The 27,748-nt window shown below is 34.7% G+C and overlaps 1 protein-coding gene across 3 annotated transcripts; it reads right to left on the bottom strand.

The window, feature by feature from the left end:
- Positions 1 to 425: 425 nt before the first annotated feature.
- LOC147071125 (uncharacterized) lies at positions 426 to 27,396 on the bottom strand. Of its 3 annotated transcripts, none has more exons than XM_085948092.1 (13): positions 27,064 to 27,396; positions 23,682 to 23,862; positions 21,557 to 21,693; positions 19,588 to 19,717; positions 17,618 to 17,895; positions 16,668 to 16,786; positions 15,384 to 15,509; positions 12,845 to 13,142; positions 11,999 to 12,116; positions 10,965 to 11,214; positions 10,315 to 10,414; positions 7,348 to 7,419; positions 426 to 4,876 (listed from the first exon to the last, which is right to left on the bottom strand). In XM_085948092.1, exons 1-13 carry the CDS (start codon positions 27,257 to 27,259, stop codon positions 4,203 to 4,205), a joined length of 2,679 nt encoding a protein of 892 aa, XP_085804218.1. In that variant the 5' UTR covers positions 27,260 to 27,396; the 3' UTR covers positions 426 to 4,202. The 3 variants fall into 3 exon arrangements, with proteins under 3 accessions (XP_085804218.1, XP_085804219.1, XP_085804220.1); XM_085948093.1 differs by having other exon boundaries at positions 10,965 to 11,211; XM_085948094.1 differs by lacking the exon at positions 27,064 to 27,396 and adding an exon at positions 26,718 to 26,828.
- Positions 27,397 to 27,748: the final 352 nt, after the last annotated feature.

Here is a 27,748-nt window from a genome sequence, read left to right as displayed (position 1 = left end):
TTGGTCTCAATATATGCCATCACAATCAGCATAATACCACCTCATTTAAAACTCCCCCAAATGAACTTAGATCTATTTTTAAGCTGTCGTTTAAATATTTATTTACGCCAACTGCGGAATAGTGTCAGTTCTTCTGAAGCCATAGGTTATGCGTAGACATAGCTAAAAACCTTTTCCCGTAAAAAAAAGGGTATTTATGTAACCCCCCACACTGTGTGGGCTCTGAATGCTTTGCTTATGAGAGAAAATGGGACTTAACTTCAACATTAACATATTTTTTTGGGAAATGTCGCTTGATTTACAAATGAATGAGTAATAAGGCCCAACATTCAGGTAAGGTTTCCATATTTATTATGAAATCTATAAAGAACTGTTCGAAAAATTATTATTTCAATAAAACACTGCAAATTTATGAATATCAGTTTTTTAATTAGGAAATAATTTCTTATAACAATAAATCAAAAATTATAAAAAAAATATATAAACACAGGAAATTCCCATATTGTCACACCTCCAATACAATATAATTTATAATTACCATACACATAAACAAAAAAATATATTTATACACCATGATTTATTATTGGTCAACTTTTAATGAGTTTAAAAATTGTTCGTTAATTTTATAGACTGATTTGGAGTTTTTTTATTCTATTGAATTGGCAACACCATGAATATGACGTATGTATTGATAGTTAACATTAACTGAGGTAATTTGAGTTTGGCAGTAAAAATTAATACTGTGATCACAGTTCATTTTATTTTTTTACAAGCATGTGATAATTTTTCCGGAAAACTTTACATTATATTATAATATAATAATAATTATGAAATATATTTCACATCCATTCATTCGGGTGGCCCAGAACCTGAGATAAAATTTTACGACTATAGTTGACTTTATTTACTGGAGAAGGTAAATGGTAAAATCTATTCGCTGGATAATCCAAAACATTAATGGAAATATTCAAAACTACACAACTATCATAAATATTTTACATTCGATTCTATCGCACGTGTTAAAAGTTTACAAATTACAATCACGACGAAAAGAAATGAGGCGTTCATAAAAATATAATAATAATAGTACAGTAAAACCTCGTTAATAAGAACAAGGATAATTCGAAATTTCTCCAAAAAAAAGTCCCTTGAAGATTATTTTCATATTAAGCCATACCTTTAATTCGAAATGATTTCAGAGTCCTGGCATATAAATATATTAAATAAACACCGTAATAAACTACACTATTTCATGAGCCAGTTGTTGAAAATTGAGACAGACTTTTCTTAAAACATAATAAATTACTTATTTTATGAAGGTAATAAAAATAATCCTGACATTTTATGAAATATTCACACACACAGCTGTATGTCATCAGAGGCACGACTGCATCCCACTCAAAGGAAAAACAATGACACATGTTTCACGGCTGTAGGTATTTAATTGTTGATTGTTTATTGGATTTTCACATAGTTTTACTAGAGAACCAATGCCAAACAATTGTGTTGCCAAATTGGAAAAACACATAGTGGTAAATACATACCTACGTTACTTGGTAACTTCAATTAATGAATTATACCCCGTTTACACGTGCATGGATGTACTGTGCACAGTAAGAAAATGTATGGGGAAACATGTATTATCCTGCAGTTGACAAGATTGCGTGCATAAATCAAACAAGATAGATTATTTTCGATCTGCACCTGCGCAGTAGAGCGATAGAGAACATGCCGGTAAAAAAACGAACTACTCATTTTGAGCTCTGATTTTCAATACGACCTGTCAGATAGTAGTATAAAATGACAACCTCGCGTCTCGCTTACTCTTGAAGAATGAGATTGGAGAGATAGTCAGCACTTTTACGTGTAAACAGTTATTGTCATGACAGTTTAAAATAAGCACAATTTCCGACAGTAATTCCATGCATATGTACAGGCGCTATTAACGACACATGGTATTTGCACAGATTTTAATTTGAAAGAAATGTATCGGAAATTTGATAGGTACATCTATGATCGTAAACAAAGTTAATGAATTCTTTCAAAATTTTAATATTTTTCCCCATACATTTCGTAATTAGAATTTTTTTTCGATTTTCGGTCCCGTGGAATTCGTATTAATGAGGTTTTACTGTAGATCACTTTGCACTACAGACACAAAATTTAATTCAAATGTATAAAATGTAGTTTTTCCACTATATACATACTGCTAATTTAAACATGGTTAATCCACCGCTGAATTGACTCATTTACACAACCCCAGTAAATCAAGAGTCAACTGTAAATGTATTACTAATACCCCACATTATACACGCAGAATATTTATGTACAGTTTTTTATTCTATTCAAAAATCATAGTCTCAAATAAAACTAAACTAACTAAAATTTTAAATTAATAACCAGTATCTAATTAAACAATAAAAAATTACATAATACATGTATATACATTACTGCACATTAACAGATTAATTATTCACACTCTAATAATCAGTGGTTTTCAAACTTTTGTTTCACTGCGTCCTCAGTGTATAAAGAATTTTTCACAGGAAAAAAATGATCAATTTGTGGGATGGGTGAGCTTGTCGTTCACCGCAAGTTTCTCTTATCTTGATGTTGTTTGTATATGACTAGAAGGAGTTAAAAATGGTGTATGAAAATTCACCTGACGATAACAACCAATGAGCCATAAGAATAATTCACCATTCTGACCACATATGAGCGCTTTGTTTTTTAATATACTGCTGTACCCTCAGGATTCAGTCAGCAATCATCAGAGGACACCAAGGCGCACGCTTTGAAAACTTCTGGCCTAGTTTATGACATTTTTTAACATTGTAGATATTATATGGATATACATGAGTCGCTTTTATAATACGTTACGGACAAATTAAGTTTCTATCGACTGTAAAAATTTTGAGACTTAAAAGTGACATAATTAATGTTTTTAACATTTGAGATCTTATAAGACTATCATAAAACACAGACAAGTCCAATACTTATGTAAATTTATACAATGGCATATCTATCTGAGTTATATACAATATTATCTTTCTGACAAAATATGTGAGATTTCCAAAACGTAGTCATGCTGTGAGAAATCCAACAGTTTTCGTTGAGAACTAAGCTTTTATGATGTTCACAACATGACAGTAAAAAGAAGTACCATTAAAACACAATGATATCAAAAAAGTAATACCTATATAAAAAAAACATACATAATTTATAAATCATTAGAAAAATTCTAGAAAAAAATTTGGACCGGTGGAATTTGAATATTTCACTCACAACTTTCACTTTCCGGGCCAGGGCTCTTATTCATTAAATTACGATCCACCAGTCCTTAATACTTATTAATAACTACACTATCTGAGACATTTCAAATACTGTCAAAAAATTAAGAACTTTTTGATTATTAAGGTCATAGGCGCGACTAAATTTTGCACTCGCTCTCATTCGGAGAGAGAATGTCGAGCTGGAAACACGTCATTTTGCTTCGTGATGGCGACGGCCGTAATAATTCTTAAGTCGTGTAAAGATGTCAATGAATATATTATTATTGTTACTGATAAAACAATAAACAGAACATTAAATGGACACATGTTGGATTTATAAGACAAATTATATTTGGTTTGACATGCCTCATTTGCACCCGCGACCCGCAATCCGCGCATTGCCTAGCGACGATCTTTTTAGACCGTGTCTCAACTGAGGTATGGCCTTAACATAATTTATAGCCGACATCAAGAGCAATCCAATTTTTTAGTTATGATGTCCTTGCACATACTAATAATTGTTGATAAAAGAATGTAAGATGATTTTTACAACTACATTACATATTATGTATTTTCAAAGATGACTAAAAAAGTATGTTAAACAATTTGTATGTTTCTTTAGGTGAAATTGATTTTAACATACATAATCTTTCTCACACATTCCATTATTTTTTTTATAAATATTGGTTATCTTGGAAACACTTTTAAAAGCCCAAAACAGTAGTGAACATAGATATCTCAAATATTGTAGAATTAACAAAAAAACTTTGGGTCAAAACCAATATAATAATTGTGCAAAATATATAACAATAAAACTATAAAATAAATCACCATCTTGAAGGCAGGGTACTCATTTTGGAGACCATCAATTGACTATATGCGCAGATAGAAGTGTCCGATTTAAATAAAAACTTGTATGTCAATTTGAGCTCAGGTAGAATCCGAGTCCCCCATTCGCATCCTATATTTTCTCCTCGCCCGTTTGACTCGCTGCCTCTGCTTCACAACGATCAGATCTTGGTTATCCGGCCCATTGTCACTCCCCGCGCTCACCTCCCGGACAATTATACTCCTCGAAGCCGGCCCTTTACTCCCGGAACTGTTACACGGGTGATCGTGGATTCCACTGTCAGGCGTGGCCGTCTCCACGACAGGGATATTGTTAGTGGGAGATATGATTTCTTCTAAAGCGCTCTCCGTGCTGCCGTAACTGCTTTCCACTTCACTCTCGTTGGTTTCATTCCGCAACCTGGCCAGGGTCGGGGTGTAAGGTAAGATTCTGTCGCTTCTGGAGTCCCAGTCTGTTAAACTTATTTGGCGGACGTCGTTTTCACTGTAGTATCCGCTGGCGGATACAGTGTTGTGTTCGATGTCGAATCGTTCGGTTTGAGAGTTCTGCCACACGTCGATCTGGAAACTGTCAGAAGATTTGTTGCGGGATCCGTTGACGGGGGCGGGTATAGCAGAAACGGGCGAGAGGTTCCGCCAGTCGGAGGATTGCCGGTCGTCCAACGGAGACTTGGATCGGCCGCCGCTTGACTGGTCATCATCAGAGTCGGCTTCGTTAATACGAAACAGAGCAGCATTGTGGTGGCCTCTTATGCCTGAAATTAATATTAGTATTTTTATTTTGAAACCATGCACTAAACAACCATTTAATTATCAATCTATTCTGCAGTTTTTTTCAAAACTATATGGCGCTGCAGTAGACAGTCGAGATGGGTCCTGAAGGCAGCCAAAACCCACATTAGATTGCAGTGATGATGATATAATAAGTGTGTGAAACCAAGAGGGAGTTAAGTCTGAAAAATAGAAGTCGCACATACAGACTCATTTCGATTGCAACACGTTGACTTTGTCGTTGTGATTTTATTGGCATTCACAGAACACATGTAACAGTGTTGATGCAATATTGTTGGTTGGAAAATAATCCGCCGTTGCATGCAATATAATTGGAATCGTTTGGTGTAAAAGTCTACAGCTACGCAGTTGCTTTTCAAGCTAGTCCGAACGATTGCGGTGACCTGTCAGTGTCAGATCATAAGAGCGGAAATGACAATAGCAGTGATCATAATTTCAGGTTAACAACTATCATTCTAACAGTTAATTGTAACACTGTGCATTTATATATTTCTAATTGATAATTAATGTACCAAAATTTCCACTTTATATGCTTAAACGCCAATACAAAATCACCGTTTCTTTGTCAGATGTATAATGTTTATCTGCTTTGTTAGTTGGTTGCATCTGTGCCTGCGAGAATAAATGCAATGCTGTCGACAGTTGATTTATGACTATGTTGGTGTCAAGTTGAATAAATAGTGTATGAACACCTTTTTCTGAATTAGTAAATTTCACACAGAAACATAGAAAATCACATATCCGGAAATTTGTACGTATGCAGTTCACCGTATATTTGTTAGGTTAGGTTAGCATCTAATAAAATTTGAACATTATTGTATGCAATGCTCCACTGCGTATTTTTTTCATCTCGGTTCTATAGAGATGACCATATATTATATGGTTATCTCTTTCTAATAAGAAAGCTCACGGCGAACTGTGCTACGGTGAAATGTAATACGTACAATTTACATGTAACCAGAAAATCACATATAAAATTGTTCATAATTAAATCTTCTTTTTGCTCTGCTGAAAAGTAGATTTTTTTTAAACTTAATTAATCTCTTATTTTGTACACATATATTTTTGGAACTATTATTTCAAAATTCCACCGGAAATTAGATTCAATCGATTTTTGTTGTTTTCATTGTTTCATCGGACAAAGGACAATATTAGTAATAGAGCTGACAATCATGGCACTTTTAAAATTGTCAACCTTCTGGTATTATTACAGTTAAAAGCTTGCTGAATTATTTATTTAAAAAATTATCTCACAAATACTAACATAATATCGTCTCTGTTCTGGCAGAACACACTAACTGGAGAATACTAGTTTTGAGTAATTTCACTTTGAAGTTGTTAAAATGTTTGAAATAATGGTCTATCATGTGAGTTTATTAAGTAATCGTAAAAAGGATGACTTTAAAATAAAGACTGTTTATTTATTAAGAAGGTTTCCAGACGGTAAAGTTTGAAATAAGGAACATTTTGGTACTAACTCAATATGTCATTTTTTCGAATTAGTGCTTTCTGCCAGAACAGTGACGATATAATACAGGCGGCCCTCGACTTTGGAATGTTCTACTTTCACACAATTCGCTATTTATTTTCGTACATTTCTTAAAATTTAGATTTTTGTTGAAAATGCAAAAACTGTGCGCTTCCATGCAGTCGCTCAAATACGTAAAAGGGTGGTATTCAACTACAGTCGAACTTGGTTATTACGATCACGGAAATAGCGAGATCTCGGATGTAATGAGGAAACATTCGTTGACATTTTAGTTTATGATTTTCTCCATACATTTATTCACTTTTATAACGAGCTACTTCTCGGGTACACCGAGCAAAACTGTTCATGTGTTGATCGTTTAAAAAACAACATTTTCGACCCTAAGTAATAAAATCCGACCAATGCCGCCGGGATCGGATTACATTTATGACACTAGTATTACCTAACCTAAGTATTACACCTAATTGGTGTTTTCGCTGACAACATTGAAAAAGTATCCACGCATATGGTTGAAATTGCATGTAAAAACTCCAAGCTTTGTGAAGTCAGTACGTACCTACCAGCGCTGTAAACAACTTCTTTTGTAGTTTATGAATGCCATGCTTGTTTCGGGGATTTTTACGATGGTTTTCAGATTTTTTATGTTCTATGCTTAAATAGAACGTGGCGCGAAAAATGTTATATAACGAGAAATGCTTATAACGAGCAAATTCAGTCGGTCCCATCTTCCTCGTAATAACCAAGTTCGACTGTATCTCTTGACAAGTTTATAAAGAAAATACCTGATTGCTAATATGCCTCATTAACTTTATTATACCCGTTGACAAATAAATATTTTAAAGTTTGATGATTTTTTTTACATCCCTCTACTTTCGAACATATTCAGGAACCAGTTATGTGCGAAAGTCGAGGGCCGCCTGTATTGAAATTGCAAAATCCACGAACCTGTGCTTGTACTTGGCACTGCTAAGTTATCTTCTCTGTAAGACGAGTCGTCCAATTGATTTTGTCCATTGCCTTGAAAAATAAAAGAGTAGACATTTAATAATTTCTTGTTTATCATTATCCCTTTGAATGCTAAACAACAATATGTCATTGTTCATAATAACAGCGAGCCATTCAGGAACTTCTTCTTCTTTGGCCATATCCGCCCCTTAATTGGAGCATATGGACACCACGCGGCGCCTCCAAGAATCCCTGTCGCTCGCCAGTCTTCTTGCTTCGTTCCAGGTCAAACCAGCATCCCGTAGCTCCGCCTTATACACTCTATAGATAGTATTTAGCGGCCTTCCAGGACGCCGGAATCCGGTCGGCTTGAAGAACAGGCAAGCTAGGTTGAGGTTCTCTTCTGGCATCCGCAGCACGTGGCCGAGCCAGGTCCAACTTCACCTCTTCACTCTCAGCGTGATGAGAGGTTGCTAGGTGCGTTCTCTTATCTTATCGTTGCTCCTAAAGTCATACCCACCGCACACCCAGTATCCGTCGCAAACATCTGTTTTCGAAGCTCAGTATACGGTTGCTCTGAGCCGTAGTAAGGTGCCATGATTCGCTACCGTAAAGCAGCACCGTCAGAATGCAAGCGTCGAATAGGCGGCATTTGGTTTTGACCGAGTACAATCGTGAGTCCCAAACATTCCGCATCGAGTTGAATGTTGCTCCAGTCATTCCCATTCAGATAGAGAGCTCTTTCTGCAAAATGCCATCTCCCGTGATGTGTACCCCCAGGTACTTGAAGCTGTCGACGCTCTCGATGTTTTATCCGTCGCTAATCAGAGGGAAATCTGGATCAGGACAGGAGCTATTACACAAGACGTTGATTTTCAAACCAACGCGAGATGAGTTGTTATGCAACCTGTCGATTGTTTCTTGAATGCCCTCGATTGAGTTGTCGAATAGGACAGCGTCATTGGCGTATTCCAGGTTGCATAGCTTCACCGTGGGGGTAACAGGTATGCCTCGGTCGGGTGGAATTGACTTCCGTAGTATGAAGTCAAAGAGGATGATGAAGAGAAACGGTGCAAGGACTCAACCCTGTCTGACTCCGGTCGTGACCCCGAACCATTCCGTGAAAGTGTCTCCAATTCTGACACAGCATTCGCTATTCTCGTGCAGGCATTTGATTATGGCAATGATCTTGGGGGGGATCCCGTATGCTCCCAGTATCCTCCAGAGGGAGGGGCGGTGCGGACTGTCAACTTACAGCGCCATCATCAAACGAGTTAATATTTTGTGTGTTTAGTACATTTAATTACTCTTTTTAACATTTCTCTTACGGGTTAGATGATTTATTTTTGGAAATTAAAGTTATTTATAGATGGGCAAATCCATGTACACGTACCGATGTCATTATAAAACTTCTAATTGTCAATAAAATGTTATTGTGTCTTATTCTGAATATAATAAAATCAAAACATAAAGAAATAACGTAATCAAGAGATAATCTGAGGTTATCGGCAATTATCTAATCAATATAACGATTGGAAATATACACCCGGGAATTTATTTACAACTTTATGTGGTATGTGACAAAACCATTAGAATGACCAGTGTCGTAAACTTTCGACGTAGAGCAAAGAAAAGATGCGTGTGTGAACACTTGGCACAATTGGCAAGTTTTAAGGAAATTATGCAACACTCAATTATTACTAATCCAATTTTGAAGCAATTTTAGTATTGTAAATGCTATTGTAAAAATTGTCTGTGTTGTTGTGGGTTTATAAATGAATAAAAACTTTGGGACGAAATACACGAAAATGGATTGTATTTTTTTACCACGTTTTTCTTAGCTCGTATTCTTGTTTGTCCGGTGGTTGTTTATCCAGTACAAATCTTGCAATCGATTTTTAACTAACTTCCCGACTAGCTAGACATTTGAAACTTTTAGAATATATCAGAACACGATGCCAATTCATTCTTTTAATACTTTTATCCATCTTTCAGTAGAATTGAATTAATTTTCAGTTAATTCTGTTTTGTATGAAAAGTTATTTCGGAAGAAATCCGTAATCCAATTGACTATTATTGGTTGCTAAGGGGATGGTCCTAGCAACTAAATTTTTAATATGTACGTCCATTACTATGGAAATCAAAATGGCATTTGAGTATTCTATTTTGTTTGTTTCTTTGTTGCAAAATAGCAAAAAAATGATTTGTTGACAAGCCTTATTTGTCCTAAATTATTAATACATAGAATTGTCAAGTTTACAATATGATTCAACAGAATTTAAAAACGTGGTACATAAAAAGTTCTTTTTATCTTGTAATTATTTATTGCTACGTTTGTAGTTATTAGTTAGGCAAAGCGTTAAATAATGCGATGTTGCAAAATCAATAAAAAATTTGGATAACAATAATAATAATTATAAATGGTAGCACTTCTCACTCTGAATTTGAAAAACATCATAAAAAGCAGCTACATAAAGGGTTAAATCGAATGTAGTGGACAATCCAACATAAATAACAGCTAAAATAGATGTCACTTGATTTACTAGGGTTGTGTTAGCTGGACACAGAATTAACAGTCATGAAAAAGGTTCAGTAAAGAAATGATTAAATTCGCAGTATATGGTAGGAAAAATAGTTTTGATGCATTTACATGAAATTTGATATATGCGGTAGCCTGAAGGAAGTGCTAAGTGATCCACTAGTATTATCATATTTTTATAGATGACTCTTTATTACCATTTGGAATTGTAATCTCTAAACATTCAACAACTACTTTTGAATATTTTCATTAATTTCATAAATTAACCGGCAAATTGATTATCTGGGTAAATAGATTTTCCCATCTAATGGTATAGAGGCCAGAGTGCATATATCACCAATAATTAATTCATAGCAGAAGTTTTATCATTTATTTGGGTAATGATTGGTAAGACTGACTGAATTATGAATATACTTTATGTCACTCACCATTCCTTAAATCCCCTCCGTTAGGACGGAAACATAGTGTTTTCGGTCTGTGCTTGTAATTTCTCGGTATACTCATTCGCCTTCTATTTGATCGTGTCATCTGTTTGAAAAAACAAAATGGTTGAAATCATGTTGCCAATACTAAACAATATTGTCATAATATCTACTCGTCAAATATACCATGTATCCATTGACTCTTCCAAGATTTATATGGATCTTAGCCACCTAAAAGATATTACTCCACATCTGTCAATCCTGAGTTGTAGTCCTCCGGTTTTAAAGATTCAGTGTGGTAGCATCTCTATGAAGCCATCTTAGCTTGGGTTTTAAAATTTTTCTTCTTCTTGATTTGTTGTTATACGGATTTTTAAGAAGTACGTTTCCACCATTCTCGCTGCATAACCTGCTCATCGTAAGTGTTCCTTAACAAATAGTGTTATTCTTGGCTTCATTAATAGGCGACAAAGCTCTGAGTTGTATTTCGTCGCCGGATGCCATTTTTCATTTCAAACGTTATAGTGCCGGGAAAAGAAAGAATGTGCGTGGCAAGTGTTGTTACATAATGGTGATTTAAAGTCTCCAATGAATAAGAATGTTGTCTACATACAATTAAATATCTTCAATCAGTAATCAAACATATTTTTAAGTACCTTGCTAACGTGTCTATTTGCTGGAGGTCTCGGGGAAGGGGGCGTGTCGGAATCAGCGTCCGTGTCGGAGCGGGTGGGCACAGAGGGGGGGAAAGCAGAGTTGGCGCCGGCCGTCGATTTGCTGGCGACACTTCTTCTTCTCTGTCCGTAGCGAGCTCGCAGGGCACGCAGCGCCCTCAGGCATCGCTGCTGCGTGGCCACCCCTCCGAAAGTGCACATCAGTCGGGTCTTGCTACTCTGGCGATTGCTACTGGAACAATTAAACAGTCTTAATAATACACGGAGTGACAATGAGTCTGTTGAAATTGAGTTAGGTAAATGTAAAGAGTTATAAATAAGCCGGCTAGCACATCTAAACTCGCCTCGTCTGCGAAACAGCCATAAATCAAACCTTGTAGGAATGGCGCATTCATGTTGCATAGCCGGCCGCGCACATATGAGCCTAATGACAGTGACAATTGCAACCTGTTGAAACGTCAGTCATCATATAAATGAAACACCAAACAAAAATGCTTTCAGACGCCATAACAGCGATTATTATGTATTGAGCGCAGAAATCTTCTGAAGTGGTTTCTTCTTGTAAAATCATATATGCATGTATAATTATATCTCTTGGACAAAGTAAATATTGGTGCGCTCATCTGTCATTTTGTAGGAGATACGGTGACCGGTGACGTTTGAATTAAAATGGCTGACTCATAGCGATTTTCGCTGGCGTAACTGGAACACTGACGGCGAATGACCAACAGCGTGAGTCGACACAATAATGATAAAATGTCACAATCTCCCAATCTGCGGAGCTCCATTTGGTAACGATTGTTTTGTGAATAATAACTACGTCACATCGACGTAAGCGACATATTGCAGACGAGACAAGTTTAGATGTGCGAGCCGGCTAATAGTTTCACTTTCAGATAATATACAATGGCTCCATCTGCATAAGTTATAGAAGAACATTTGTTTAAATTCTTGGGTTAAATAGCTGTTAAATTAAATACCTATTTATAAATAATTATGGTGGAAGTATTTATTACCTGGAACCGTTCCTTTTGCGAGCCATGGCCACACTCAGAAGTTTGGAATGTCTTGTGGCCACCAGACGTGCGATCCTGTTCGGGCACCGCTGATTTCTCAAAGTATTCGATGCGGTGGCTGCAAATATATACATATGATCAGTGTTCTCTCTAACACAAGCAAACACACATGAAAAATTGATTAACCCACATAGCTCAACCAAGTTAAAAACCCTAAACAAAAAATATGAGAAAATAAATTGCTAGGTAGACTGCGGCAAGTATAACGTGAAGCGTGGCCATTTCGAGAACTACAATCCTCTCTAACCATTTCCTCTTCGTTCACCTCGCCGTGCAATCATTTGACGTTCGTTATTTGTGAGTGCTGCAAGTTCTAGTAAAGTGGTTAAACGTGTTAATAATGCAAAAGGTGTTGAAAAGTGGTAGCAGGAGGATTATAAGTCGTGTTATAACCTACTGCGATGAAGAAAAAAAACAAAACGAGCTCACTGGGCCTACAAATAAGGTCGATGATAGAGTCGATGCAATGACAGGTAGATATTCTTAAAGCCCCAGAGACCCATAATAATTATTTCTATCACATTTATATTGGTTTTAAAATCCGACGTGGATCTTGGCCACCCTACGAGGAGGTTTCTTAAGAGTTTATTTTAGGAGGAATGGATGTCAGTCACTTGCTCAACCAATTGAGTAGGCGGAATTTGAACTTGAGACCCACAACTTCATAACCAGATACGTTACCACACATCATGTACCTCTGTTAGTATTCGGGTTGTCACCGAATATTTTTTGTTCTCCTTTCTTCGTCTAAATTTTGGGATTGTTACAAATATATAGAAATTATACCTCTTTTAGAGCGTGTCGGGCAAACATTCATGTACATATCTTCACTGTCGGTAGTGTCGGAGCCCCTGACGGGTCTGTTGGGTGAGGGTACACCGGTCCTGACGGCGGCCGCCAACCTCTGGGAGAAGGTGGTGGCGGGCTGCAGACGATGCGTGTTTGCCTGCCCAGTGTCCCCGCTCATGGAGTCCGTGTCTTCGGACGACCACCCTTCCATCTCTCGCTGCACCAGCGAGTCGAAGAACGCCATCATTCGGGGGTCCTCGTTTGTAGATTGATCGCCGTGGAAATGAGTGACGTACTGAAATTTGCAATGATCATTCGTTAAGCAACATTAATCAATCATAAAACTGACCAAGCTCATTGTAGGGGTAAATAATTATTTAGTAATTAATTCATATAGCGGCAGTTTGTCAACGACACAAGAACCATACACAAAATTACATCAGTCAAGCAATAACAGTATTTTTGCCAAATTGTCATCTTGTTTATTATTTACACTGTTGAAACTGGGAGATTTTGTGTTATCTGAATAACCAATTTGGTAGTTGCTATCGAATCTGAAAACATGCAGCTTTATATTTGTAACAATAATCCTGCAAAGAAACACATTGAACATGCTGTAACGCACGACTGATGGCGGCAAGTTCTAATCCGATAAGAATATTGTTATGCACTGGACTCCTACCCACTGTAGAGCAAAGCTTAGCAAGTTGCACTCCTGATGGTAAGAATCATGGGTTCGGATCTCGATGTCTGGGGTACAATCTTCACAATTGATTATTCATATCCACGGCATGGTTCCAAAGAATTAAGCTATTACCTAACAGCTACATAAAGACATATTCTCAAACCATATTTAAGAATTTTAATTGAAAAAATAAGATAACAATCTCACTTAAGACCGTGGGATATAATCCTGGAATTATACGCTCAACACGCTACGGTACTAGACAACAGACACTATCAGCAACATATCAATGTTATATGAATTAGTAGCTACCGTTTTTAATATATCTCAAAATTTAGGCCAGGGCCACACCGAAGTGCTTCGCTTAGTGCTAAGCTAGGTGCTATGCTTGTCTACTAAAAACACTACTGCCACATTGCACACTAGGTGCTTAGGTACAAATTCAGTTGACATTTGGGAGCGCTCAAGTCAACAATGATGTCACTCTCAAAACTAACCAGAAAGCTTATATAAGAAATAAGAATTTAAGTTTAACCCTTAACACTCGAGTGCCGCCATATCGGCGGCATTAGAAGTTTCCCGTATTACTCGAGTGCCGCCGTAGCGGCGGCACGCCTATGAAGTCATTTTTGTAATATTTTCAGAAATTTTTATAATGCGATTTCAATCAAGTTAGAATGAATAATAATAGGTTATTACATTTATCTGAGAAAGAAGTCGGCAAAAGAATACTGCGTGCGTAATTTCAACATAGTATTTTTATCGGAATCTTCTCTTTTTTTATTCGTAGGTCGCTTGCAAGCAATGTTTTTTTGTCACATAAATTTTATTTATTGAACGTTCCCAGACTAGAGTGAACTGAAGTGTTTGTCACGCATGATTTTGAAGTGTGTTTATATTTTTTATTGGTTCTCGCTTGCGCAGGGGCGTCTCGTATAGTTTACAGTTTTATATTTGAATAGACTGTTTTTGATGACAATACTTACTAGTATATTATGCCGATTCAGAACCTTACAAATATAATGTGAAATACTCTAATGAGTCAAATGAAAATTATTACGTATCGATTTATTATTTTTTGAGAAATCTTTTGATAATGTGTACCGCACTGGGAATGAGTTGTTATGAGCCCGAAACTAATTTAGGAAATTTACGAGACGGCCGCTTATATTACAAGTGTATTTGAAGGCAATTCATTTGGATCATATTTACAGTCATAACACTCATAACTATATGTATGGACGATTTACACTTTATAGCCACTTCTCTACATACCGCTATTTCATTACGATTCTGTGATAAGCCAGGATTACATATTGGAGATTGCTTTGTGAAATACCACACAATGAAGAATTATAAATAAACTAAAAATAAGTACAGTATATTCATTATAAATCTATTTTACAGAAATAATAAAAAAAAAAAAAAATTTTTAAGTACATTTTTTTCACCAATTAAATGTTTTATATTGAAATTATGCTTTTTACGGAAAAAAGTCGAGTAGGTGGTATGTACCTATAAAAAAAATTTCGAGTGGAAAAGGTTAACCTTCGAAAGTCTCAAATTCAAACTTGTTGGGTGTATAATGTCAATTCATCTAGAATTACTCTTGGAGAGTTTCAACTTCTGTACTGTTCGCCGGGAGACTCACTAGGTGACTAATAATCACATAGCGAAGCGTGCAGTGTGGTCATTGCGATAGTATAGTGTGCGTCCGTTAGGATATGTCATTTAGCTCGTAGCATAGCACTAAGCACCAAGCGAGCCTTACCATAAGAGAATAATAAATGAAACACTACATATTATTACGAAGGATAACTCAATCGAAAACTAAATAATATGATATTTTACCTGCTCGCTGTCGTGGACTAACGACACATATCCTTCATGTGAATAAAGATCTCTCGGATTATCAGGACCTGATTGTTCTTCAAGCAGGGATCCTCTTGAACCCGGAATTTCTATCGGTGACCAAGTCTAACAAACAGAAAAACAGATTGAATGCTAAATGACATATTATAATTCTTCAAATAGTAAATTATTTTCGGAACTTCCTAGTGCACGACTATCAAATTGGTTTTTATTAAATTTACTTTGCTCGGGTTGGGCAATGGGTTTCGCATTTTGGTACTATGCACACTCACCAAAGGCAAACACACACAGACAACGAATACATTAAATTATTGTTTATGTAACAATTTAATACAATAAAAGAAAGTAAAAACCTTATTACCGTGTGCATACATTTTTTTCAATTACAATTCAGTTATTTCAAGTTATTTATTTAAAAAAAATATATTTCATTAGCATTAAAATCTCAGTCAATATTTTTCCCAAAGTCAAAGTGGGGATTTTTTTGATGTTGGTAATACAGTGGCTTCTTATTTGTCATTTTTGCATTATATTAATTTTCTCTGTCTATAGGAATTACACACTCATGGTGGCCGCGCGGCTTAAGCGTTGGACCATAACGCCGTGGGTCTCAGGTTCGAATACTGGGTCTGGCAAGTACACATATTGTTTTTCAATTTGTATGAGTCAGGGTATGGACTTAATAGGTTGAGCAAGTGGCTGACATCCATTTCTCGTAAAAACAAAATCTGTTAATACAAACCTCTACTCTGTGGAGGCCCATATGATCCTATTAGGATTGAACATGGTCGGAAAAAAAATAGGAATTAAGAGCGATCTGTGTCGCTTTTCTTCCTACCTACTTTCTTCCTTTCTTCCTACTTTCTACCTTTCTTCCTTCCTTCCTTCCTACATTCCTAATTCGCGTTAACCTGAGATCGCAATGGTTTAGGGATTATTAAATCAATAATCCATATAATGACGGCATAACGCTTCGATACAGACTAAAATCGTGGTCCAAGAGCGAGCGGTAGGTGGAATGTGCTGTGATAGGGCGGATGCATATTTAGTTTCAACAGCCAATACAACTTCCGTGCGCGCTGGTTAGTAAGCCAGACTCTAAGGTGGTTGGACTATGTTGAAAGAGACATACATAGCAACAGCCCAAGGCATTGGAAGTAATTTATTGCAGAAAAGGGTAATCGTGGAAACTCGCAGTATGACCGATGAAGTATAACTTAATGATATAGTAGGCAACGTTAAAATAAATATTCAAATGTCTACCTTGATAATCTTTTCCACTCCTGACGATGCAATAATGCAGTATTGTGGATTGTATCGGACTTGATTCACAATGGATCTATGCCCATATAGCACCATGTGTGTTTTATCCACCCAAGTATCTGAAAAACATTTAAAAAAAAATCATTATTTCAAAACAAAGTTTTCAATATTACATAGTCTGGAACACCTCAGAAACATACCTATTAAAATTAGATAAACAGTTACACCGAATGGGACTTGAACATACAACCATTACAATCTAGGTGCTACAATTTACCTATTAAACCATCGAGTATGCAACTAAGGTGTTACATATTCAAAATATTGGTGAGGTCGAAGTATTAGGATTCATGACGGTGTTGGAATTTCTTGTACACAGTTGCACTTGATAACTATTATAAACTATTTTTTATTCAATGAATATCAGTTTAAGAATGTAGCATTCATTATGTACGTTCAATAAAGAATCTCCGTTTCAGTCGAGCTGTCAGTTAATCTGACGTGTAATGCAAAACTGAAGCTGCCGACTGAAACCACAACTGAAACAAGACAGGATGTCCATCTGATATCATATCCGTTTTTAGAGTTGTCAGTTAAATTGACGTGTAAATTACAATGTTGCCATATTTTTCATATTACTTTTCTAATTTCAATTGAAATATTATTATTTCTTCAAATATAGGTACTGTATTATTTATACCAACCAATAAGTTTAGAAATTTATTATAAAAATAATTTTCATTTTTAGAGGATAAAAAATACATAAAATACATCGCCATTTCCCAACTGAACTGTATGGATAACTAAACTGATCGTCTAAGTAAACCGCCGTTTGAAAACTGAACGGACCAAAATGGAAACCTGGGTTGAACGGGCAACAGAACTGACGTTTAAAAGGACCTTAAAACTACATACATAATTAATAAATTTAATCATGATAAAGTACCAACCTGGAGTGTCTGAAACCCGCCACATGTACAAATTGAAATCGTCGGATCCAGACAGCACGAACTGGTCTCTGTCTCCTGCAAAGCAGCAACTCTTCACTGTGCACGAGTTGTAGTAGTCCGGGTGGTAGAAGTGGACCGTGGGCTCCGACGAGTCAATCGAGTACATGGCAGGTGGTAGGCGACGCCTCAACGCCAGGATCCGGGAGCCAGTGCTGTCGAATCGCACGCTCATACAGTTCTGGGACACTCCGCTGCTCGAGCCGTATTTTATTATGGGACTGAAAGAATAAAAAGTCATGCAGATCTAAAATTTAAGTAAAACTGTCCAAATGAACTTAGAGTCTTAAAATATTTATATAAAATATTTGTATTGCAACCAGAGCAATTAGAACTCTGATTTTTTCACAATGACTTGCATGAACATTTTGTCAATAGTAAAGAATACTGACATAACACTGATTTGAGGAACGTTCAAAAATTATTCAAACCGAAGACGTGTGCCATTAATAAGATTTAATGTTGTTACCAATATAAGTACAGTAGAACGTCAATATAATGGACGAATGCGAGTGAGGGGGTGTCCATTAAAGCCGAAAGTTCGCTATATAAAAATACAAACAAAATCCTGTTTATTCATCTTTGGATGATACATTCAGACACACCAGAACGTTCAAAAATTATTCAAACCGAAGACGTGTGCCATTAATAAGATTTAATGTTGTTACCAATATAAGTACAGTAGAACGTCAATATAATGGACGAATGCGAGTGAGGGGGTGTCCATTAAAGCCGAAAGTTCGCTATATAAAAATACAAACAAAATCCTGTTTATTCATCTTTGGATGATACATTCAGACACACCCGTTGTGGAGTGACGTTAATGTTCGATGTCGACATGCTTGCTTTCGGTAGGTACTCTCGCTTTGAAAAAAGAATCAAGTTTTTTTTGCACTTTCGAAGTCTGCTTTTTTTAAAAGCAACTCTTTAAAATTACGAAAATTCGTGTAATATACAGTAAAACCTCGTTAATACGAATTCCATGGGGACCGAAAACCGAAAAAAAATTCAAATTACGAATTATGAAATGTATGGCGGAAAGATAATATATTGAAAGAAAAAAAAATTTTGATTTTCATTAATTTTGTTTCCGATCATAGATGTGCCTACCGAATTGGGTCATAAAATGTCAGGATTATTTTTTTTACCTTCTTAAAATAAGTAATTTTTGATTTTTTAAGAAAAGTCTGTCACAATTTTCAATGACTGGCTCATGAAATATTGTACTTTATTACGATTTATTGAATATTTTTGTATGCCAGGGATTCTGAAATCATTTCGAATTACGAAATTCGAATTAAAGGTATGGTTTTATATGAAAATAATGTTCAAGGGACTTTTTTTTTGGGAAAATTTTGAATTACGGCGAATTTAGAATTATCAGTGTTCTTACTAACGAGGTTTTACTGTAGTTGAATTTCGTTACCAAGCGAATAGTCAATAAATATTATTAGTTGTTACAAGATGCGATTTTATCACTGATAACTTTGTTGTTTCTTCTTCATTTTCCCTGATCATAACTTCATCTGCTATTTCACTTTCCGTGATGATGTGATACCCAGGGTCACATTCGTTAACTTTTAACCATTGTAAACTTATTGAATGGAGTAATAAATGCATCCATTTACTCTGAGAAGATGCCGACAGGCAAAGCCCGGGTTGAAAAAAATTACTCAAATCGAATAATACAAAATTCAAATCAATTAGAATAAGTATCTACTAGTTAAGTTATCAAAATTTTTATGATTATTTTTTAATCTCAGATGCTTTGTCTAATGAAGTGTCAGCATCGTCTGCTCGATATCTTGAAGTTGTCATATTTGAATTCGTTCCTTCTTTTGCCGCCTTTTACAATGTGCCGCCCCTATGCAATAATGCATGACCTGCTCCTACTATAATATAATGTGGCGTACTGTTTTGGTTTCCGAAGGTCCCACAGATTGGCTCCATCTCTTGCGTTGGCAGCTACAATGATTCCCTTTTGTGTCGGATGAAAAGCGACCGCATGGAAAGCTTTCCGACTCCGGGAAACCACAAGAGACTCTGAAAGAATGTAATGCCATTTTTGTAGGTTAATCTGTAAACACTTTGATCATACAGCTGGGCAAAAAGAAACGTACATTGTTATTTGAATGTGTGTTTAACCCATTGACTACAGCTTTATTTTTGTATATAGAATACAAAATTGACTTCCAACAATGAAATATTAATAACTCAAAAAGTATGTATTTAAATCATTTAATTTTTTGAACATAAATAAACGGAGGATGCTTTAATGTGATTTAACAAATAGAAAAGAAAACAAAAATATTTAAAGATAGATATGGAGGTTCAAAGTGCCATAAATTAAAACTATCGTTTATTTCTCTTCAGAATTTAAAGTTTAGTGCTAAATAAAAAACCAATTACATATGTCTCAAAGATCTCAAATAACTGCTTGTATTATGAAGTATAGTCTATCATACGAATGATAATCTATAAAATATCTGAAAATTATTGATAAATGTCGTACTTCTCGTGTTTCTAGTAATAAGTGTAACTCCTTATTTCTGTGTTTGATGACATACGATTTCTTGTTCCAATACGTCAAAATAGAAATGATATTTTTTAATAAAACTGTTCCCTGTATTATCCTGCATCTAAAATCGCTTCAAAAGTTTGTAGCTAAATATGTCCATTCTCAGCGCTGATTAAAAAAAGGTCAAGTAACTTGGTAGCATAGATTTTTAAGTGCCATTTAAAATTTTGTTAGAAACATGAATACTTAATTTTTTTCTATGCAGTGAACTGTTTTAATAAATATTGGACTAAAGATTTAATCAACAGATGTCACAAACTGAAAACTAAAAAAATATTTAAAACACAGTAAGTAGGTGCATACTATTTTTTTATGATATTTTTTAGAATCAATATTTATTATACTTTGTAGAGAACTTCTTTCTAAACACATTTAACACACAAGTACCTTTTCTAACATGAGAATTTCTCGTGGTTGGGTGTCAATGTATAAATTCAGTGCAAGAACCAAACGGCTTGGGCGAATGGTTAATAATCATCGAAAAGATATGCAGTTTAGATCTTTTTCATTTTACAGTTAATAGGATTGCAAACAATAATTTATTGTTGCGCAGTATGCCATGCATGTTTTGTAGTTCATGATTCGTACCATCATTGTGATCAGACGAGCTTAATTCTAAATTTAAATTTCTTTTATTTTGTTAACTGTCAATTCATGGTGGAAATGCATTGTATTGTTGTTTTTATTTCAACTGAAAATGTCCCACTGAGGCGGACGAAACCGGTCCTAATATATTAATAAAAGTGGAATAAGTACTATAAAAAAATTGCGTTTTATTAAATAAAAACAACAATACTAAATTTAAATCTTTATACTAATGCTAAGTATAAAAGAGAACATCCTTATTATTTATTATTTGCTTAAAAAGATAGTCATCGACAATAAACAAATCAACATAGAGTGTAAGCTTGTCCTGTAGCGCTTATAAATCGTGAACAAATATGCAGAAATATATGAAGTTGGCGACGCAATAGCGGTAGAAAAAACGGGAAAGATTATGTTTGACATAATTCTAAAAATAGCACTCACGTCTGTGATTGTCCGTCATTTATTTTTGATTCAAAACTTGACTAAACTAAACGCTCTACTTCTAAATTCTGACAATAGATGACACTCAATATTTTTGTTATACTTAGTCCTAGACAATATAGATATTTATTTATTTAAATTAAATACTTGAAAACAGAAGGTAAGCTTTAAATAATCGCTTAGTATGGAGCCTTCGCCACTGTCAGATATAGATATATCCGGATAATTTAAAAAATAACCAAAATAATTTATTTATGCATTAATATTACTCTTACCATTGACTGATTGCCTGGTATCGAATACCAAAAGCCTTCCATCATTTCCCGCCGTAGCCAAGACTCGGGAGCTGAACGGATCTATTGCTATTCCGCAAACGGCTTTGTTATGTGGCAGTACCTCTATTACGCCCTTTCTGGAAGTGGGAAGTACAAATTAAAATGGTGAAGCATTTGTAATAATAGGGTACAATTGAGGAGCTAAGGATTAAAAGGATTCAAGGAGCAAATTTCAAAATTAAATATGTAATTGTAAATTCTACATTAGAGATGAGATTTTGATTACAAATTAGATACATTGGTATTAAATAACTGAAGCAAGTTTCAGTTTGTCAGTGCTAATTTTCTAAGCAACAAAACCACCGCTCTTCAGAGTTTGTATAACAATTGCTGGACTAAGGATTCATTTTTGCTTCACTTTTATATGTTTAGACTCCCCTTTCTTTATAGAAGAGGATTTTTTCCAACATTTTTGGGTTTACCACGCATATTATTGAATTGTAGTATTATCGGTATTTGGAAATAAATGCCTCATATGTGTGTCACACACCACACCAGCAATGAATCCACCCTGGATGGTAATTACATAAGCTGGCTCTCATATCTAAACTCGTCTCGACTGCGACATGTCGAATATGTTGATGTGATTTTGTTGGCATTCACAAAACACATGTAACTAAATCTACCGCCGCATACCATATGATTGGAACCTTTTAGTTTGAAAAAAACAGCTGGAGTCACATGTAACTATTAATCCCAAAATGTCTCACTTCGTCATTCATTTTGGCTTACCATATGACGTCGCTGTCCTCACTCGGCCTTGCCTATACGTACATAAGAAAGTTGCATGTTGCGCTCAGTTTAGATTTATGACTATTATCCCAGTCGAGTAAGATTTTCAATGTACAAATGGGCTAAGTCAACTCCGTTATACAGGAGTGGCGAAGGGCGGAGGTAGTCTGTTAAGATCCCACGGAAGTAGTACACACTAAACTTTGTCAGAAACTAATAACACAAATATTAAATTCGATTAAACCCTGCCCACCAAACCAAAAATATTCTTATATCTATAAAATATCTTAAATTGTGCCATTAAAGAATACATCATTTTAAATGTTTTATATAATATAGAAGAATATGTTTGATCCAATATATACAAAGTGTACATCATTTTTATTAGATCTCCACAGCCCACCTCGACTATTATTTTGCTCCAGGCAAGGTTTAATTGGATTTTAATTAAAAACTAACTAGTATATTGTACCATCTGAAATTTGTATTAGTAGTTCAATGAAAATAATTACAAGATAAAAAGAACTTTTTATATACAACGTTTTTAAATCTTCTGTTGAATTATTATGCTCAATATGCTCAAACTTGTACTTGATATGAAGTAAATAAAAAACAAACAAATATAGAAAACTGAAATGTCATTTTGACATTTCATTTTGATTTACATAGTAACGCATGTATATATTAATAATTTAGTTGTTAGGGACCACCCCCTTAGCAACCAATAATAGTCTTTTACTTTTTATGGATTTTTCTGAAATAACTTTCCATACAAAACAGAATTAACTGAAAATGAATTTAATTCTGCTTAAAGATGGCTAAAAGTATTAAAAGAATGCATCGGCATCGTGTTCTGATATATTCTAAAAGTTTCAAATGTCTAGCTAGTCGAGAAGTTAGTTAAAAATCAATTGCAAGATTTGTATTGGACAAACAAGAATACGAGCTAATAAAAACGTTGTAAAAAATACGTATGACTGACAATGTTTAGTGTGCACTATTTACGTCGGATCTTAACAGCGTACATCTACCCTTTGTCACTGCTATACAGATAAAAAAAATGTGACGATTTCTCTATTCATTATTCAATATCAAGGATTCATTCTCTTTCGAATAGTTCATCTGTCGATATGTTCAATACCTCCATTCAGGCACTGCAGTAAATGATTCAACATCTTTATCATAATATTTTAATTTTTTATATTTTACCTGACTAATATGTTATTGTTATTATTAATGTTCTGTGTGTGGTCTGTTTTATTCTATATAATATTGTCTTCCAAAAGTGCATGCTTGGTTTATAAATAAATAAATATTTTTTTTGTTATCTCACGTTTGTGTATCATGCACGACAACTCTGTTATCATTCCCTCCTGAATATATCCTGCCGTTATCTGGTGTAATCGCCATACAGAAAATGTTGGAGAAATGCAGTGAGGCCATTTGCTCCGGCTTGCTGTGGTCGAATAGTGTTTCTCCAAACCTCCATAGCACCACTCGTCTATCATCTCCACCTGTTAAAACAGAAGATGTATCATTTTAATTTAAAACACAAAAACCGTTAGTCAACATTAACGGAAATTTGATAAGCATTTCATACAAGAACTACTGGTTAAATTAGTCGTAATTAAATTCAAAATCAAATTCAGGTTACAGATTCAAGTCCCGTCGAGCGTTGATTAAATTACTTGTTTGGAAATTTGTACGAATGAAGTTGGCTGTAAAGTATTGAAATCAAATTCCTAAATAAACTTAAAAAATACACAATAAAACCCACTGGAATCATGGAAAATAGGTACATAATAGTAATATTAGTAAATTAGAAATACATACAATCATATTGTATAGCGTTCCCATATTTGATGATGATAAAAAGAGGACATATTTGATAATCAACAACCGCCTCATCATCCAATGCTGTACGGGGTCTACGAGTTCGATCCAGGTATTCTCACAATACATACATATGATTTTCTCAATTCTGAGTGTTTCTGTGATGTATTTTGCCACTGCAATTAGATCCGTGGTATACCAATCATTGGCTAGATCTCGATAATTTACCCCGAAATGTATTAATTTCACAATCATATTTATTAACAAACAAAAATTTTATTATTAGTATCAGTACTTAAATGAAATATAGTAAGGTAAGTAATAGAGATGGGAAAACTGGTCGATTTTGAAGACTAAGTATACTTACTACCAGTATAAAAAAATACATAGTATCGAAACTTGTTCCAAAATACTTACTAGTATTTGGAATACTATATAGAGCATTTGGCATGCGTAAGTTTCATACTCAACTGGAACTAAAACCAACTCCATATTAGTATTTGAAATATTATCGGCTTCAATAGAATCGCTAAAAACATACTGGGCTGGGCTTTTTGAAATGTCCCATTTATTATAAAATTTTATAATTACACAAAATTTATCACCTATTGTTTAAACATAAGCGAGTTGCGGCGTCCGCGGCGATGATGTCATACGTACCAACAGTATTTATAAACTAGCTAGCGGACGGCGAGATCTCATAGCTGCGTCGAACTTCTAAGTATTTTGTAACAAGTATATTGGACCACACGTACTGAGTATGGGTAGTATATGCCGAAACTTGAGTACGCAAACTGGTGACAGTATTTCCAACTCACCTCTAGTAAGAACCACAATTATTTCAAATAAGTGAATGAAAATATTGTTTTGTCAATCGATTTTACAAAATAGGAGCATGAAATGTTCATAGCAGAAAAAGAGGACATTATTATGGATTATTCGATAAAAATGTAAAAAGATACCGGACACAGACATTGACCTCAAAAAAGAGTAGTTGTCCGTGTTAAACAGGGGTTACATGTAAATTGTACGTATTACATTTCACCGTAGCACAGTTCGCAGTTTTCTTATCGGAAAGAGATGAAAAAATTACACGTTGTTCATGGAGCATTGCAGACAATAATTTTCCAATTTAAACCTAACCTAATCTAACAAATAATCCAGTATATCGGCTATTTTAAAAATTTGTTTGCCACTGGCTTCCTGTAAGCCGACAAGAACCGTATTTTCCAACCAAATAGGTTTGACGGTCTTTAATATACAACAATATATTTCCGATACAACATTTCACGGTGAAGTGTAATACGGCGAACTGCATCTGCATACGTACAAGTTTCCGGACACGAAAAGAGGATGTTGGGTAACCCTAATATTGTACAAATTTATTTGAAATTCCGATTGATACATAAGTAGTAGAAGTGAGTTGGAAATACTGTCACCAGTTTGTGTACTCAAGTTTCGGATGAAACTACCCATACTAAGTATTTGTGGCCCAATAAACTTATTCCAAAAAACTTGTGATGATATTATCGCGAGTCGCTGTTCTGTGCACTCGCCAGTTGGTAGACTTTCAACACTATTGATATAAAATGCGCACAAACGAAATAGCACTTGAATATAGGTATATTTTAATTTATTAGTCTATTGCGTTCGAATGTATAAATAATAATAAGTCATAAATTTTGTGTCGCAGCACAGTGGTTAGATAACGCACAGGCTTAGGCTTGTTATATACCGCTCAAAACATGTTTAAAATTACAAAAAAAATCACTGTTATTCATTTTTGTTAACAATAATATTGTAACCTAACAGAAAAACAACTAATAAATTTAAAATTTTATAATAAATGGGACTTTACGACAAGCGGAGCTCAGCGTATTTTTAGCGATTATATTGAAGCCGATACACAGTCTGAGTTCCATGAGCCAATACGTATTTTAAAATACTAATAATATGGAGTTGGTTTTAGTTTCAGTTGAGTATGAAACTTTTGTCACATACGCACGCCAAACGATCTATATAGTATTCCAAATACTAGTAAGTATTTTGGAACAAGTTTATATACTAAGTATTTTTTTATACTGGTAGTAAGTATACTTAGTCTTAAAAATCGACCAGTTTTCCCATCTCTAATAAGTAGGTTAGCAAGAAGGTGCTCGTAAGTATTGAGTTGTAACTATCAAATACCTGATAATAATGACAACATTATTTTAATATTTGATGACGATCAATATCAAATTAATGTTGTTATTGAATTTAATAAAATTCGAACAGTACTTTCTGAAATGCTCCAAGAAAAATGTCTTTTTTTGATTTCAATGCTATACGGCGAAATGTAATACGTACAATTTACATGTAACCACTTTATAATTATTGTATTAATGTACTTAACTATAAAAAAACTAGTTTATATTATAACAAGCCTGCCTGTAAATGAAGAGGTACTAATATTACACTAAGTATAATGTTAAGAAATTGTAAAAATATTCTATGTTACTGATGTATTACAATTAATGAAATGATATTATGAAAGTACCAAGGTGTACACTGTACAATATTATTGTGTAGCACAAAAACGCATCAAGTATTATAGTTTCGTTTTATATTATGTATGATAAATTTAGATGTACGTATTTCTGGTTTTTTCTTTTGACATTTTTAAAGAGACAATGACGATTAAAGAAATACATAAAATAAACATGTAAACTCGTTTAATAATTAATGCAGTCATCGCATATTATTTACAGCGACAACAATGTTCACGAAAAAAATCAACAATGTTGTTGTGTACGGATATTTTCGCCGACTCGTGACCGATTGCTATTGCTACTACTGCGATAAAATTATCGATGGAATTTATGTAAAAATAAAACAATACACACCTGAAATAAGATATTGTCCATCATCGGAGAATTCGATGGCATTTACACACCCATAGTGGCAGACTAGGTCTTTTTTAAAGAGATTTTTTGCGACACGTAAGCGACCATTGAATAATTGTGATTTTATATTATAAAGATCTCCCCGTTGTCGGCTATTTATGTAGGGGAGCGGATTAGAGGGCGATATTTCATCCATAGCAGCCGTTTACGATCGCAACAATATTAGTTTTCGCGTTAATAATAATATTAGATTTTATTACGACAATCGCCGTGTATCGCGACCAGCTGTAATTATTTATTTTATCAAGCCATCCAGCTGATAAATGTTATGACAGGCGCAAGCGTGCCGCGCGAATTTTTGAAATGGTATTTTGCTTGTCAGGCGAGTACACATTGCCTGCTTTGAATTTTAATTATATCACAAACGTGGAATACGATTATTACGGTAAATTATTTGTTAGCTGACCAATTTACAATATTAATTAAGTTTTTCGGAAGTCTTCGTTCGTTCTTGGAAGTTTTAATCAAATTGATGGATTGTGGAATTATCATAAACAATAATATATAACTGACGTTTAAAATACTTCGACAACATTCAGAAGATTATCTATGATTAAAATGCGATGTATCAGTCAAAGACATAGCTTATAATATGTATCTTTAGAATCATCTTCAAATGTGTTAA

Source organism: Rhyacophila brunnea, unplaced genomic scaffold (assembly GCF_057557595.1).
Source record: "Rhyacophila brunnea isolate RB1 unplaced genomic scaffold, BYU_Rbru_1.0 scaffold_20, whole genome shotgun sequence".
Taxonomy (NCBI): domain Eukaryota; kingdom Metazoa; phylum Arthropoda; class Insecta; order Trichoptera; family Rhyacophilidae; genus Rhyacophila; species Rhyacophila brunnea.
This window is presented reverse-complemented; position numbering and strand designations above follow the sequence as displayed.